The 14,602-nt window shown below is 41.1% G+C and overlaps 1 protein-coding gene across 9 annotated transcripts in view; it reads left to right on the forward strand.

The window, feature by feature from the left end:
- BRSK2 (BR serine/threonine kinase 2) overlaps positions 1 to 14,602 on the forward strand; it is a 335,389-nt gene that overhangs the window by 257,081 nt on the left and 63,706 nt on the right. For all 9 annotated transcript variants that reach the window (XM_075754908.1, XM_075754904.1, XM_075754903.1 and 6 more), the window contains exons 6-8: positions 6,520 to 6,553; positions 7,429 to 7,497; positions 10,431 to 10,577. In XM_075754908.1, coding sequence (XP_075611023.1) covers positions 6,520 to 6,553; positions 7,429 to 7,497; positions 10,431 to 10,577 — 250 coding nt within the window. The remainder of the gene's footprint in view (positions 1 to 6,519; positions 6,554 to 7,428; positions 7,498 to 10,430; positions 10,578 to 14,602) is intronic.

Here is a 14,602-nt window from a genome sequence, read left to right on the forward strand (position 1 = left end):
TGTTTTCATATTATGTTTGCCACATTGATCTGGTTATCTCCATTTATATCAGGACCAGTGATTCTGCAAAATGAAACTTAAAATTACAAATCAGTTCGGAGCGTGCACTTGGATAATCTGGGGCCTAATATCTCAGAATACTCAGTGCTTGATAACAGCTCTTTGACTTGGAGAGCAGTGTGCCTACCCACTGCAGCTGCTGCTCCATGTGCTTATAAGTACTGTAAATCAAACGTCGGATGTGTCACACTGTGATTTTGAAAACTGGGGAACCTGCAACTCATAATTACCTGTGAACATCTCAGTTTAAGGCACCTGTTCATTTTCCTTCACAGAAGGATTTTATGGCAGGGGCAGAGGGAGAATTTGATTCTCCAGTATGTCAATCAGCTGCCTCTATCACAAGCTTGTCCTTCATGACATTAAACTTCCCTCACATTGCTACAGACTTTCCAACTTTGGCCACAAGTAAAACAGAGGCAACAGCATATCCACCACCCCACCCTGACCTACCAAAAGTACAGTGTAACTTCTTCAAGCTTTATTTTAGCAATTCTTCACTTTTGAATACTTAACTTTGCAATCTTTATGCCTTTTTAATACAGGAGTCTGTTTCATTTTTTAAATTAAGATCTCTTAAAGATTCCAAGTCTTAATAATTTGAACTGATACATTACTTAATGAACTGATTTGCAGATTCCCCCAAAAATGTAATTTTGCTTGGGGAATAAACAGCTGTAAGATGGCTGAGGACTAGATGCTGAGTTTTCTCATATAAAGCTAAATGACTGAGTTGAAGCTTTAATGGCAAAATAGTGCTCAGCCTTAACTACTGCTACTACCTTAGTTACAGCCTTACCTACAGCTGCTGCCTTCACTGCAGCCTTAACTACCCACTGCTACTGGAACTGTTTCTTCAGTCTCTCCCTGTCTTACTTTCCTGTGTGATCTGTGGCTGTCGTTTTCTCCACTCAGGATGCTCTAACATATGTTCTTCTCCTGAAAAATTCCCTTTATCTATTTTGTTACTCCTCTGGTGTTCCCCTTCATCTCAGCTCTTTACTACCCAGCGTGAGGGAAAAGCACAGGCAGCCTTTTGTGCTAGTGGGTAGCTTCTGTCTCTGAAAGCTAGCTTGGAGACAGTGATTAACAGGGGGCGAAGAAGGGACTCTAGCATCCAAGCAACAGCAAAAACAGCTAGACATGGGAGGACTTCAGTGCACCTGTACAACCTCCTGTATCAAGGTAACTTCATGCATAAGAAAAACAGAGGGAAGGTGACTTCTTGTTCCTCCCTCTCTGTGGAAACTCTGCCTCCAGCTGTGAGGCCTGAAGAATGGCACTCAAAGGAGCTTTTATTTTCTTCCCCAAATAGTACCATCTTAAGGCAGAGGACCAAATGTCCTGGGCATGAACACTCATCTTTGATGGGACCTGGGAACCCATCATGCAGTGTAACACATGATTTGTCACGCTGTGGAGTAGCATCACACAGAACAGCTTTCCCTGTGCTTCTTGATCAACCAGCTGCTTCTCTGGAAAAGCAGTTACTGTATGTTCCTAGGTAAACCATACATAGGCAGTCAATTTGTGTGTGCACAATGCAGGTCTCTCATATCTACAATAATGAGATCTGTAGGTCACAGGCACATTACATCCACACTGAAGATATGGCCCAGGTTGTCTCAGATCTACTGTAGCTGCACTCTATCTTGATGTGCACAGATCAAGAACTACTTTTCTAGTTTCTCAGATGAAATTCAGGATAGATACATCAAGGATATATGCATTTCTTTCTGAATGCCTGACTTACCTGTCCAGGGCTGTCCTGGATTTCACCATTGCACTCTGGCTTATTTCCTGTGGTTGAAATCCCACATAAATGCTTTGCTAAGGTCCTCAGGATCCTTAAGATTACTGTGTTCTAGAGTCATAGCTGTGAATGACCATTCAGAGAGCCCTTCCTGCCCCAGGCAGACTAGCCTGGGAAAATCAACATCACCCTTGAAATAAACACTGCCAACATCGATGCTTTTTTTGCAGCACTACCCTCAGGCAGCAACTGCTTCTTGATCTTGCTGAATGATATACTTATTTGTTATCAAGGGCAGATTGTGGCTTTTGCTGCACAGAGATGTAGCTGAACGATGAGGAGATGGCCTAGGGGAAGAGGCAGGGAACGTCACTCTTGACACACGTATATTGAATAATTAGTGATAAGAGCCAAAGAAATATTCATGACTCTGTAGAAAGATAAATAGATTTTTGATTAAATCTGAGTTTTCTCTTTAAAGCAGTTGAAGTTTCTCTGTGATCGGCAGCATAGAAATGAGTTTTCTACGGATTCTGGCTGGCCAGAGGATCCCTTTTAGAGCTGTTAGCCACAATAATGCTATAGATATCTAGCTAGTGTATGCTAGCAAGAATTCAGAACGGCTATATCAGAAACCTGTGCTCTCTGGGCGGTTGCAGTGCAGCTGTTGAATGATCAAATCAATCCAACTTGTTCGAAGGATTTATTATAGCATTTTCTCCACCCATTCTCCTAGATTTTAGCAGAATTTCAGTGGTGCTTTGTAAGACAGCTAGCAGGTTCTACTGCACTCCAGCTGACCTCAGGGAGGTAAATGCTTTAAGAGCATTTGCTAATGAGACACGTAAATAGGTACGTAAATATCTTTGGTTCTTCACAACACTTAGATTCTTCTTTTCAATGATGCTAGTACAGGAAGCTGTCACGGTGGTTGCTTTGCACAGCATCCGCAATTAAGAGTTCTGAAATCTTTGTTGGAGTCATCATATACAAATGAAAACTCAGAAGCACTCTGCACATTGAGATACTGACTCTTCCAGTGCACCCCAGATGGCATGGCCACCCAAAAAGTATTGTGCTGAAGGATGATGCTTAACTGTGTGGATACCATGCAGGTTTTGAGAGGTCTGGCTTAAGTTTCTAGCTCAGCCACAGACACCACCTATAGTAGCCATTTAATGTACTGTGTGTCTTCATGACTCACCTTCTGTAGGAAAGGCAATGGTAGCATCACACCTGACAAACTAAAATGCATGCAAGACTGAGAAACTCAGACACACTAAGTGACAGGAGCTCAACAGTTACCTAGATTGAATCTTCACTCCTTTGTTGTCCCCTGTAGGTATTCCAATAAACCTAATGCAACTCACTTATACAGAACATCTTAGAACTGGTCTTTCTCTTCTGAGGTGACTAAACTGAGTGAATGGCCATGATCTGATGTAATTCCTAGACTCGTTTTGCTACCATGTTTTCTTCCAAATTATAGTTACATTACTACCTTCCCTACAGCTCCCATCATGACCTCTTTCACTGTTTTGCTAAGCAATCTAGCACTGGTTGGCTGTGCTTGTCTGGTCCTGAGTTGCAGTCCCAATTCTGGTGCTACTCCTTAATTCTGATTTGTGTGTACCTTAAGGATGGCCTGTACACTACACACCATTTTTGTGATATGAAAAAAAGACAACACCACTGGTCAAGCATTCTCACAAGAATAATTTAACTTGTCTTCTAAAAGCTTGTAAAATCATGCATTAGTCCAGTGACATGACTGTTTAGTGGTTAAGGCTTTGGGGTATTAAAAATAACAGGTGTAGAGAAGCAAATTCATAGGGAACAATATACGTTGGAGGTTTGGGAACACGTACATATATTCAGTGTCTCACTCTGGCCTCACTTTCTCTCCAGCAGTGGCCAGCAATATGCTGCAAGTCCCCCAAATCAGTCCCACTAAGTAAAGAAGCAACAATTTTATTAACATTACTGACTGCTTTAGCTTTATTTCTTTATTGTTGCCATCATGCTCTTTGTACTGTAGAAGCTTTTACCCTAAAAGGTTAAAGCTTCATACAAATCCTGGTGAATTCATTCATGCAAACTTTTGTGAGATATGGAAGCTGTGGTGGCATTGCTCTGGTTTTAGTCAGAAGAGTAGACTCATGATGAGGTTCTGGTTGCCTTTTTCAAACTGTGGCCAGCTGCAGCTTTTAAAAACATTAAGTAACCTTGTCCATGTCCATATGGCTGCCAGTGACAGAGCTGCCAAGAGAGCCCAGGTAGTCTGTCCTAGGCACAAGTCCATTCTTTTTGGTCTCCCAAGGGCCAACTCTGGCCAGCTCTCTGAGGGAAGGCTCTGGTTTTCATTATTTGTTTTGACTCTCGAATCGAGGTTTATAAAATCCAGTCTAAATTAAGACACTTGGGACCACTACTGAGCAGTTAGACCTGGTTAGAATACCTGTGATAACCTCCTAAATATCGTACTAAACTTCTGAATTCCACCTTTACTAAAGTTTGTGAGGGATCAATTGCATTTCTTTCTCCTCGCTTAAGCTTTGCTGTCAAGGTAGCTGCAGTCCCAAGTGTACCCTGAGTTTCTTATCATGGTCTGATAAAAGCTGTGATACCAAATTCCATGTCTATGGGATGGTATTTTGCCATAAGATAAGTGTGGCATGTATGGAAATTCAATTAATAAGCTGTCTCACTGGGCATTAATGTAGCGTCCTAGCGGAAAGCTAACCTCACTGTGCTTCTGTTTTGCTCATTACTTTGTGACACAGGTATTGCCCAGCCATGATTGCATTTGTCACGAGAAACAAATGCACAAATTAAGACAGGCTCAGGGACTGCTGGGAGGTGTCAGTATAAACAATAGTATGATTTGCACACAGGTCTCAGGCAGTTTGCATCCCTTTTACTTGTCAAGTTACTTTAATGAAGGCTATAAAATAAATAGCTGTGGCTATAATCTTTAGGAATTAAAATTATTACCTGGCAAGTTGAAGTAATTAACTATTCTCAGCTAGGAATCAAACCAGAGATGTATGGGTAGAAGGATGCAAAAAGAATATATTAACTCACTAGGTAATAGTACTACTGTCCATCCTTCTTAGTTTTTTTAAAGAAAAAAAATGCATGTTGAAATCATGTATCGGCAGCTTTTGTGTCTGCTGCAGTAATTGAGAGCAATCTTAGCAGAAGAGATGCAAATACATGGTATGGTGGGTTGACCCTGTCTGGGGGCCAGGTGCCCACCAGAGCCGCTCTATCACTCCCTTCATTCACTAGACAAGGGAGAAAAAGTACAATGAAAATCTTATGGGTCGAGATAAGGACAGGGAGAGATCACTCACTAATTATCATCACGAGCAAAACAGACTGAACTTAGAGCGGGAATTCATCTAATTTATTACTAAGCAAAACAGAGTAGAGGAATGAGAAATAAAATCAAATCTTAAAACACCTCCCCCCACCCCTCCCATCTTCCTGGGCTCAACTTCACTCCCTGCTTCAACCTCCGCCCCCCTCAGCGGCACAGGGGGATGGGGAGTGGGGGTTATGGTCAGTTCATCACACATTGTTTCTGCCACTTCTTCATCCTCGGGACTCCTCTCTTTGTTCCCCTGCTCCAGCATGGAGTCCCTCCCACAGGCTACAGTCCTTCACGAACTGCTCCAGCGTGGGTCTCCTCCACGGGGTGCAGACCTTCAGGAACAAACTGCTCCAGCGTGGCGTCCCCCACAGGGTCACAAGTCCTGCCAGCAAACCTGCTCTGGCGTGGGCTCCTCTCTCCACGGATCCACAGGTCCTGCCAGGAGCTTGCTCCAGTGCAGGCTTCCCACAGGGCCACAGCCTCCTTCGGGTGCCTCCACCTGCTCCGGCGTGGGGTCCTCCACGGGCTGCAGGTGGAATCGCTACACCCCCTCATCCTTCCTCCATGGGCTGCAGGGGAACAGCCTGCTTCACCATGGTCTTCACCACGGGCTGCAGGGGGATCTCTGCTCCGGCGCCTGGAGCACCTCCTCCCCCTCCTTCTGCACTGACCTTGGTGTCTGCAGAGTTTCTTACATCTTCTCACTCCTCTCTCTGGCTGCAAAAGCTCTCTTTAACTGTTTTTCTCTTTCTTAAATATGTCATCACAGAGGCGCTGATTGGCTTGGCCTTGGCCAGCGGTGGGTCCGTCTTGGAGCCGGCTGGCATTGGCTCTATCAGACACAGGGGAAGCTTCTAGCAGCTTCTTGCAGAAGCCACCCCTGTAGCCCCCCCTGCTACCAAAACCTTGCCACGCAAACCCAACACACATGGTTTGGGAATGCATGTGTTTCATCTGAAAATACTGTTCTGTCTTTTTTCTTATAAAAGGCTACCCAACATAGGTCTTCCTTCTAATTAGATAGAAGGTTGAGTTGAAGGGTGGGATTAGAGGGCTGGAATACTATATAGTCACAGAATATGCTTGGTCTTCTCTTCCTTCCTCACTTTTAAGAAATTCATAATAGGGCTGTAGAATTTTGAATTATGCTAGTTCTCGACCATTTTCTGTGTTTCTTAGAAATGTGTTCTCACTGAGGTAAGGTAAAAAAGTGCTGGCTTTGCACCCTTGCGTTCTGTATAAGTGAGCCAATCATGATTCTGCTAAACATTTAATCCATAAATACCAGGCTGTTTGTTACATGCTCATTTGACTGTGTTTTGTGTTTCAGATCACCACATTATGCTTGCCCTGAAGTTATCCGGGTAAGTTGGTTAACATTAGTGTGTATAAATACATTTTTTAAAGTGTCACTTGTTGCAAGTATGCAGATAGACCCTCTGTACAGGAAATCTGTCCAAGGCAGATAGCATTGGAAAGGACACAAGAAACATAACTACGATATTGTTTGTTTGGCTCAGCCCTGAATGATCGTGTGTTATTCTCACAGTACCCTTTGTGCCATGTGATCAGACAGAAATACAGTAGCCTCGTTTAACTTGATCTTTCCACTCAGGGGATGTAGTCCCCTATGCTTTCCTGTCTCTGATGTAGCTGTCATTTCAGTAGAAGAGCCAGGGTTGGCTGTCAGTGATGTTGGTTTCCATTAAACAATACGAACTATCCTTTCCCTCTACTCTCCCTTTGTCCTCTGAAAATGAGTATCCAAGATTTCAGTGGCCAAGATTCCCCTCTTTTAAAGCATATCTTTAATGTAAAGCCAAGCAGGAAGCATACAGAAGAGACTGCCCAGACAGTACTACAAGATTGCAAATAATGTGACTGGTGACAAGCTCCCTGAAGAGCCAGGGAAGAGAAAAACACCTTCTTGACATCCTTAATGCACCTCTGACACTGTTTAAGTGCCAGGTCTAAAAATTTGTGAGTTGTCGACCATTCCTGCCCGACTCCCCACTTCTGAGCCTATTCTCGCAGATCCCAGATAAGACTGTAAACTGATGTTCATAAAAATTCAATTAATGGGCTGTTTCATGGCCTCCTGGTTGGGAAGGCCACCTTGGGAAGCAGGTGGCTGAATTGAAATGTGGGGTTTCCCATTCTCCCCTCTCTTGTTCTTCAAGGATAATTAATTCATTTACTAGTGAGCAGTCTTTTGAACCTCTGTGTCATTGCTGCGCAGGGAGAAAAATATGATGGAAGGAAAGCAGACGTCTGGAGCTGTGGAGTCATTTTATTTGCGTTGCTAGTGGTGAGTCATCTTCCTTGCGCTACCCTTTAAAAAGAAAAGAAAAATCCAAAAGTGCTGCTGTATTTAATGGCGATTCTATTGACATCATGTACAGATGGGTTTTTTTAGTTCCACTATTTTTGTATTTCTTGGTTGCATGCTTTCCTCTTATTTCTACATCGGTCCTGAAGGAAAAGCATGAGGAATATTTCACTGCTTTTTTGAAATGCTGCTGCCCTGCACAGGAGAGCATAGACAAGCGTCAAAAACTTGTCTCCATAAATGCTTTTCTCTGTGTTGCGATATTGCAGCACACTTTTTGACTGGAAAGGATGTGCAGGGTTACAACTCCAGGATACAGAGTGTCAAATAAGTTGTCCTTCACAGGATCAAAATATGGCTGGGTTTGGGAAGTGGGGTTTTTTTCTGCTGTATGTATATATGTGTTCCAGTACATATATGCATACATTAACTGTCGTGTTTTATCAAGAGAAGATTTGAGTGCAACAATTTTGTTTCATGCAAGTATTGAGCTACATTTTAATTTGGTACACTTAGGAATATGTAAGCCAGTAGTACAAAGTTTAAATTAGTTTCCATCTGGCTCAGTAATACTTTCTTTAGTATTCAAAATGTGGTATCTTGTAATTTATCCTTCTTTCAATCAAAGTTTCAATTCTCTGTGGAATTTATAGTGATTTGCAGTGGTAATGTAATACTCCTAAACAATTGGATATCCAGCTGAAGGCAAATAGGCTTGGCATTTGTTATCAATTTCCGTAGTATAATGTAGGAAAACGTAGTTTATGTTCATATGAGCATATACCTTGTGCAGATTGAATATGGTATATGAGAATAGATTTTATAAGTGTGTTAAGTTTTTTATATCTATAATAGTTAAGATGATCATCTATAATTCTAAAAATAACAAGCCTGAAGTTGAATTTTGATGTCCTCGTACATTTATTAGTAGACCTAATTACTTCACTTAAATATTTTATTTTGACAAAAGCACTTGTACAGTGTACAATCAGATGAGTTATATTCTGCACGTTATTTTTGTTTAAAATACTTGAAAATTTTAAAGGATTTTTGTTTCAAAACATATGCTGATATTTTTTTAAGAGCCCAAACCAAAATACCTTGAAGTAATCTCAGTATGATGCTTTAACTCACCTTAATGGATCTTACTCTTTTTTTCTTTTCAGTCATTACAATTCACTGACATTTTTGAAGTTTTAGATTTTTTATCTTGATGTTGCAAGCAAACAATTTTAACTATATCTCACTAGATATCACCTGGTCATCTCTTGCTCCTGAGCAGCTATTTTCATGGCTGATAAAATAGAACTGTATAATGAGCTCTTAATATAACTTCTTGTGTTTGTAAAAATAGAAGAGAGAATATGTCAAGATGGTTAGGATTTGTAGGAGTGGGCTTTTCATTTTCAGGGGGATTCTCTGTCAAGATTTGCTGTGTCTCTGTTGCTGTATCTTCATCTGTTTGTACATATATACATGAGCCTGCAAAACAATTGAAATAAGTCTATTATTGATGGAGAGTGCAGAGCCCTCCAGTTAATTATGTCAGGACAAACCCTACAAAAAGTCTGAAGCTATAATAGCAGGTGGAAGTAATAAAACAGCTGTAGTTGTTACCTTCAGGAAATGCCACAAAGCAGCCTTGCTGACTTCATCGTGGCTTAAATTGCGTTAGCCAAAGTACTGAACTATCAGAATTGATTTTCCTTTAAGTCTGGAATGGTTAAGAAAAGAGTAGGTAACTCAGGAGATGATAGGTTACAGAAGACAGGGAGACGGTCTCTGCAAGGCCGCTTGAATGAACAAACAACAGTAAATGGTGCCCAGTAGTGGTTGCCCTCAGGTGGGCTTTCTAAAGCTTCTGGAAATGCAGCTGTTGGTCTCCATAAACCATAGACACAAGATTGCTTATACAGATGCACTACTCGCTGTAGTAAGAGCAGTGCCAGAATTGACAACTTAAAGCTTCATTATCACAGCAGCTGACAGCTTGCAGCTTCCCACAAACCATCCTGGAAATCAAGGAAGCTCAGCACCTACTAGAATTAGGCAGTGAAAGAAGGAAGTGAGAATATCTGGGAAGGTGCAGACTTGCTATAAAAGGGTTTCAGCTTCAGTCGGTGGAGTTATCGTAAAGATTTGAACAACTTTTTTCCCATTTTGTCCTTGCAGCAAGGACAGGTCTTTCATTGCTTTTTGTGGCAAGCTGATAATCTGTTCAAAATGTAATTTCAGCTAAAAAACCTCAAGCCATTCATGTAAGTGAGCTACGTTAGGGAAGCAATAGGAACTGATGACCTGACCACAGCATGGGAACTGGATGGAGTATATTAAACAGGTAGAATGTCTGCTGCTTCCAAAGGCTAGTGTTGGTTAGGGTTTCTTTCAGCTGTGTCATTTCACTGCTCCATCAGAAAGAGGATGTTCTTTACTGAAAGTCTCTCAAATGCTGTTCACCTTCTTTTCAATGTCTGCAATAAATGTGTCTCAGGAAGATTAAAAATAAGGAGACGATAAACATTGCTGCTGTGAAAGTATGCCCAAGAGGAATACCAGCAGATCAAAAGCTCAAGCTGAATTTAAGTGAATCCATGCATCTTTGGTGAATTTGCCTGGAAAGGCAATTTCATATTTTCATATTATGTTTTATACTGGTAGTCATTTTCTAATTAAAGGTCTCATAAAAAACTATGATGTCCTCACTTTTGTTTCCTATGTTGGAGAAAATACAGCAGCACTAAGATACTATTTATTTTCAATTGATAAAAAGTTTTTTTTCACTTATTATTCATTATGAGCTGACTTCCTCTTTTCCATTCTCTCACCATGTTTATCCTGGCTTTTCTCCTTTTGCCCTCTCCAATTCCCTTTCGCTCATCTCTGCCATCCACCACTCTGTCACGTCCCTGCAGGGTGCTCTGCCTTTTGATGACGACAACTTGCGGCAACTGTTGGAGAAGGTGAAACGTGGAGTGTTTCACATGCCACATTTTATCCCCCCGGACTGTCAGAACCTTTTGCGGGGGATGATTGAAGTGGATGCCTCGAAACGTCTCACGGTAAGAAGGTGTTTGCTGCGAGTCATGTGAGCAAGGCTTCATTTGTCACCTTGTTGCGGTTACAGTTGAATAACTAAGGTAACTTGTTGATTTACTGCCAGTCCTGTGTGTTTCCTCCTGAGCAAATAATGAGTGGAGTTGGTGGAGTCTTTGGGAAGAAGTTAGTTGCCTTCTCTTTTGAATCATGAGAACATATTACCTTTGTGTCTATTCTCTAGCCTCATAATTCTCCTTCATATGTAACAGTGGACATTTAGAAGAAATCCCTCATAACATCATCACAGTGCTACTGACCCATTAGCACATTTTGAAGTCCATCTGAGTTGTCTGGCTCTCCTGGCTGGTACACCACTTTGTCAGGGACAGGATATAACTGTTTGAAGGTCAAAACTGTTAGGACTGTTACTTGAAGCTTTGCTATTAAACAGAGTGTGCGTTTCTTACATTTCTGACAAAAGTGATGGCTTCTCAATTCGTGCTACGCAACCTGCATTGTATTCTGTCCTGCATTTGCTCTGCATTATCCTTGAGCAGCCTTCAGGGCAAGTGTCTTCCAGTCCGCTCTTTCATCATGTGCCCTGTGGTCCTGTGCACGATTAGGCCCACAGTGTTGAGCTTCTGGTATTCGGCACTGAGTCTTTACATCTAGGATATATCCCATCACTACAGCAGAGACCCTGCAAGGGTGAGCACTGTGTAGTGATTGTATCCTTCATTAACGCTGTGCTAATGTTTTGGGGAATTAAAAAAAAATTAGCAATTAAAATCATTTTGGAAAGCAAGGTTGCCTGCTTGTCAGTGGAGGCTTCTGCCTTTATGGGTACATTGCCCTTGTAAATCCTATTGTCAGGCTGTGGTGATGATTTTATACAGATTTACTAAGCTCACAGATTCTGAGTGGGAGTATGTATAAAGAAATGTAAATTTAAAACTCCTCCTGGTTCTTCAGTCTGCTAAAATATTTATAAATAAACTCTTAGATCACTGCTTGGCCTCTCTGCTGAGATTGCTAACAAGCATCAGTCTGTGCCAGCTGTGACGGTGCTTTTGGGATGCAGACACCTGTCTGCTAAGGAGTGAACTGAAACTCCCTTCACAACTCTCTTTACTGTGTTACCTGACAGCTGCAGTTGGGTTTTTCTTTCATTCATTACAAAACCAGGTCATGCTCTATTTGGTGATGTAGGTGAAAGCTTCTTCATGCTATTACTTGTATCTCTACTTCTGCAAACCCAGCAGCCATCACATTTGCAGTACTTAAGTAGCACTGATTGGAAAAAAAAAGTTAGGCCATTTAAAAGGCCTTTTTAAAATGGATTTTTAAAGAAAGAAAGAATATTTTCCCAAGTATCTTCATGGGAAGAGCACTGCAGAGGTTAGGGCTATACCATGAGACAGCTGTTCTTCATGACCAAGTCCCTCTCTTGCTTAGTTTCCTTTCCATAGTGTAGACATAACAGGTTTTCTGTTGGGGGGGGGGGGGGTTCTGAAAAATCTTAGTGCCAATGGTTTTAGTATGCCAGGGAGTAGTTCATCAGATATTAGATCTTCGTCAGATTGTTCTGAGTTTTTCCATAGAGCATAGTCCCTAAATGTGTTGAATCGTACAATACAGCAGAGAATATACATGTATAAGAGAGAAAACAGTTAAGGTAAATCAAAGTCCCAGCATGACACCACCACCCCTCCTTTTCTTGATCAAAATTAAGCTCTTATTTCCTTAGGGAGGGGAAAAAAAAACAGATCAGATAGTTATTGACAAGCACTAACCAGTGAATTGTGAATAAGAATTTGAAATAAAACATACTCAAGAACTGAGAGCCAGGAGGAAAAAAGGACAGCTCTTTGTTATTAGCTGCAATCTTATTTTCATTATTTTAGGGTCTCTCGGTTTGCTGTCCCTGCTGCTGTCACACTTCTATGCTGTTAAGATGCTGGTTGCTTAGATTGCCAGGCAAAAGGGAGCTCTTTGTTTACCATACAGGAGCTGGGAATATATAGTTCATTTTGAGGAGAGATCTGAATTCTATTTTAGCTGTGTCCTGTGAAAAATGGTATAAATATGGGTTTATTTGGAAGCCTCTATTCCTAGAAAATATCTCACTTGAATCAATTTGATATTTATACAAAGATGTGAGTGAAATTGTGGCTTGGGTACAATAAGTACAGATGTAGCTGTTACCATTACTGATCATTTGCTCAATATCTCACTGGTGAATTCAGCAGAAAAATATAGTGAAATATAAGGGCACTAAATCTTTTTTTTTCTTTCATTTTTCCCTTCCCGTCTCTGCTTTGTTCCTTTATTTGATGTGTATCTCTTCCTTTTCATCCAAATGCATTTCCCTCCCTGCAGTAATTGCCATTTCACAGCACACCCACACCTTCCCCAGTCCATCTGTTAAAATGATCAACAAAAACAGAACTAGCATTCATGTTTAACCGTCATCATTCGGCTTCAGTGTTAGAGCTTGAGAGGATTGATGGAGAGGAGGGTACTCAGAATTACTGTTGCTGGCCCTTTCCTGCCTTAAGAAATAGGCATTATCTTTCTTTGTATAGGATTCATTTATGGAAAGAAGGCTTTATTATGTCTTAGTGGAACATTGTTCACGCTCACCGTATATTACATAGCCTCAGGTATGGTTAGTGGGACATCCTTGACCTTTACTGGGCCTATTTTACTAAACATGCTTTAAAAGAAAAGAATCCATGTTTTTCTTTCAGTAGACTACAAAAGTTGATCCTAGCTGCTGGTCGTGATAGTTCTGACCACCAATATTCATGAAAGATGAAATCAAAGAAAGAATGAATACTAAGGTGGTCCAGTATTTGAGAGAGTCTGTCGGAATAACGCAGCCTAAAAGAACTCCACGTAGTCTACGCAGGTGATGACTGAGAAAGCTTGTGCTGGTCGTCTGCATATTCATCCAAGGTAATTACTAGGGATAGAAGGATTATTTAAACTAAAGGAAGATACTGGCACAAAAACAAATATATGTCAACTGGCCTTACATGAAAGTAGGCTAGAAATTAGAAGGAGCATTTTAGACATATTAGTGGGGTTCTGGGACCACTTTCTAGTAGGAGTAGTGTCAGGAGGGAAAAGTGAACTAGTTTTAAGTTTGAGAAGGTTTATGGAAGAGAATGAGTGTTCTCGGTGCCTGCAGTACTGCAGGATGAGGTTTCTTTTAGTTATGTGCTCTTCAGAAAGTGAATTTTTTTTTCCCTTGGAGGTTTCAAATGATTCAGCATCGCTACAGCGGAGAATTACAGCTCCTGTAGTGGAATCCATTTGCATTCTCAGCTGATACTTTCTTCTACAGAAACACAAAGGCAAAAGGGGAGAGTAGGGAGCTTTTGGTCCGCTTTCCTTTTAAAGATGGATGAGCATTATCGAAACTTTGTCTATAGAGCAAGGTGGATCAGGGCAGAAATTGCAGAATAAGCTATTCTGATAATGCTGTTATTGTTCCAATGTTGACATTTTATTCCAATGACTTGTCTTCCATGTTGGGTGTCCACATAGTCTGAAATACCTGTCCCTGGATATTATCCAACTTAAGTTACACACATTTTCAGAATCTTCTCTCTGCTTTCTGTTTGTTTTTGTTTTTTCTTGGGTCTAATGTATGCTAATGATGGAACACAGCATCTAAAGAATCTTAAAAAAATGAACAAGAAGAAGCTCACCTGATTCCTTGTTCATTTTTCTAAAAGGTCTTATGTAAGGTGCCTATCACATCATTTAAATTTTCTCACTTCACCACCTGTAGAATGGAGGTAATTGTCCAGTTGATGTGTTTAGGGTGTAAGCTTTTGGCTGTCAAGGGCCTATTTGTGCACCGTGCATGTAGCACAGTGATACCTTGCCCTTGTCAAGGTCTCTGGAGGCTGGTCTATGGTATGGCTGCTACTACTGACACAGATAACTGTTTTACCAGTTCTATTTGCACTGCCAGCTTGAATCCTTTGGTCAGGAAAAGCCTCTATCTTGACATTATGCAGTAGGTTTAAAGCTCAAA

The sequence above is a fragment of the Balearica regulorum genome, chromosome 5, assembly GCF_011004875.1.
Source record: "Balearica regulorum gibbericeps isolate bBalReg1 chromosome 5, bBalReg1.pri, whole genome shotgun sequence".
Taxonomy (NCBI): domain Eukaryota; kingdom Metazoa; phylum Chordata; class Aves; order Gruiformes; family Gruidae; genus Balearica; species Balearica regulorum.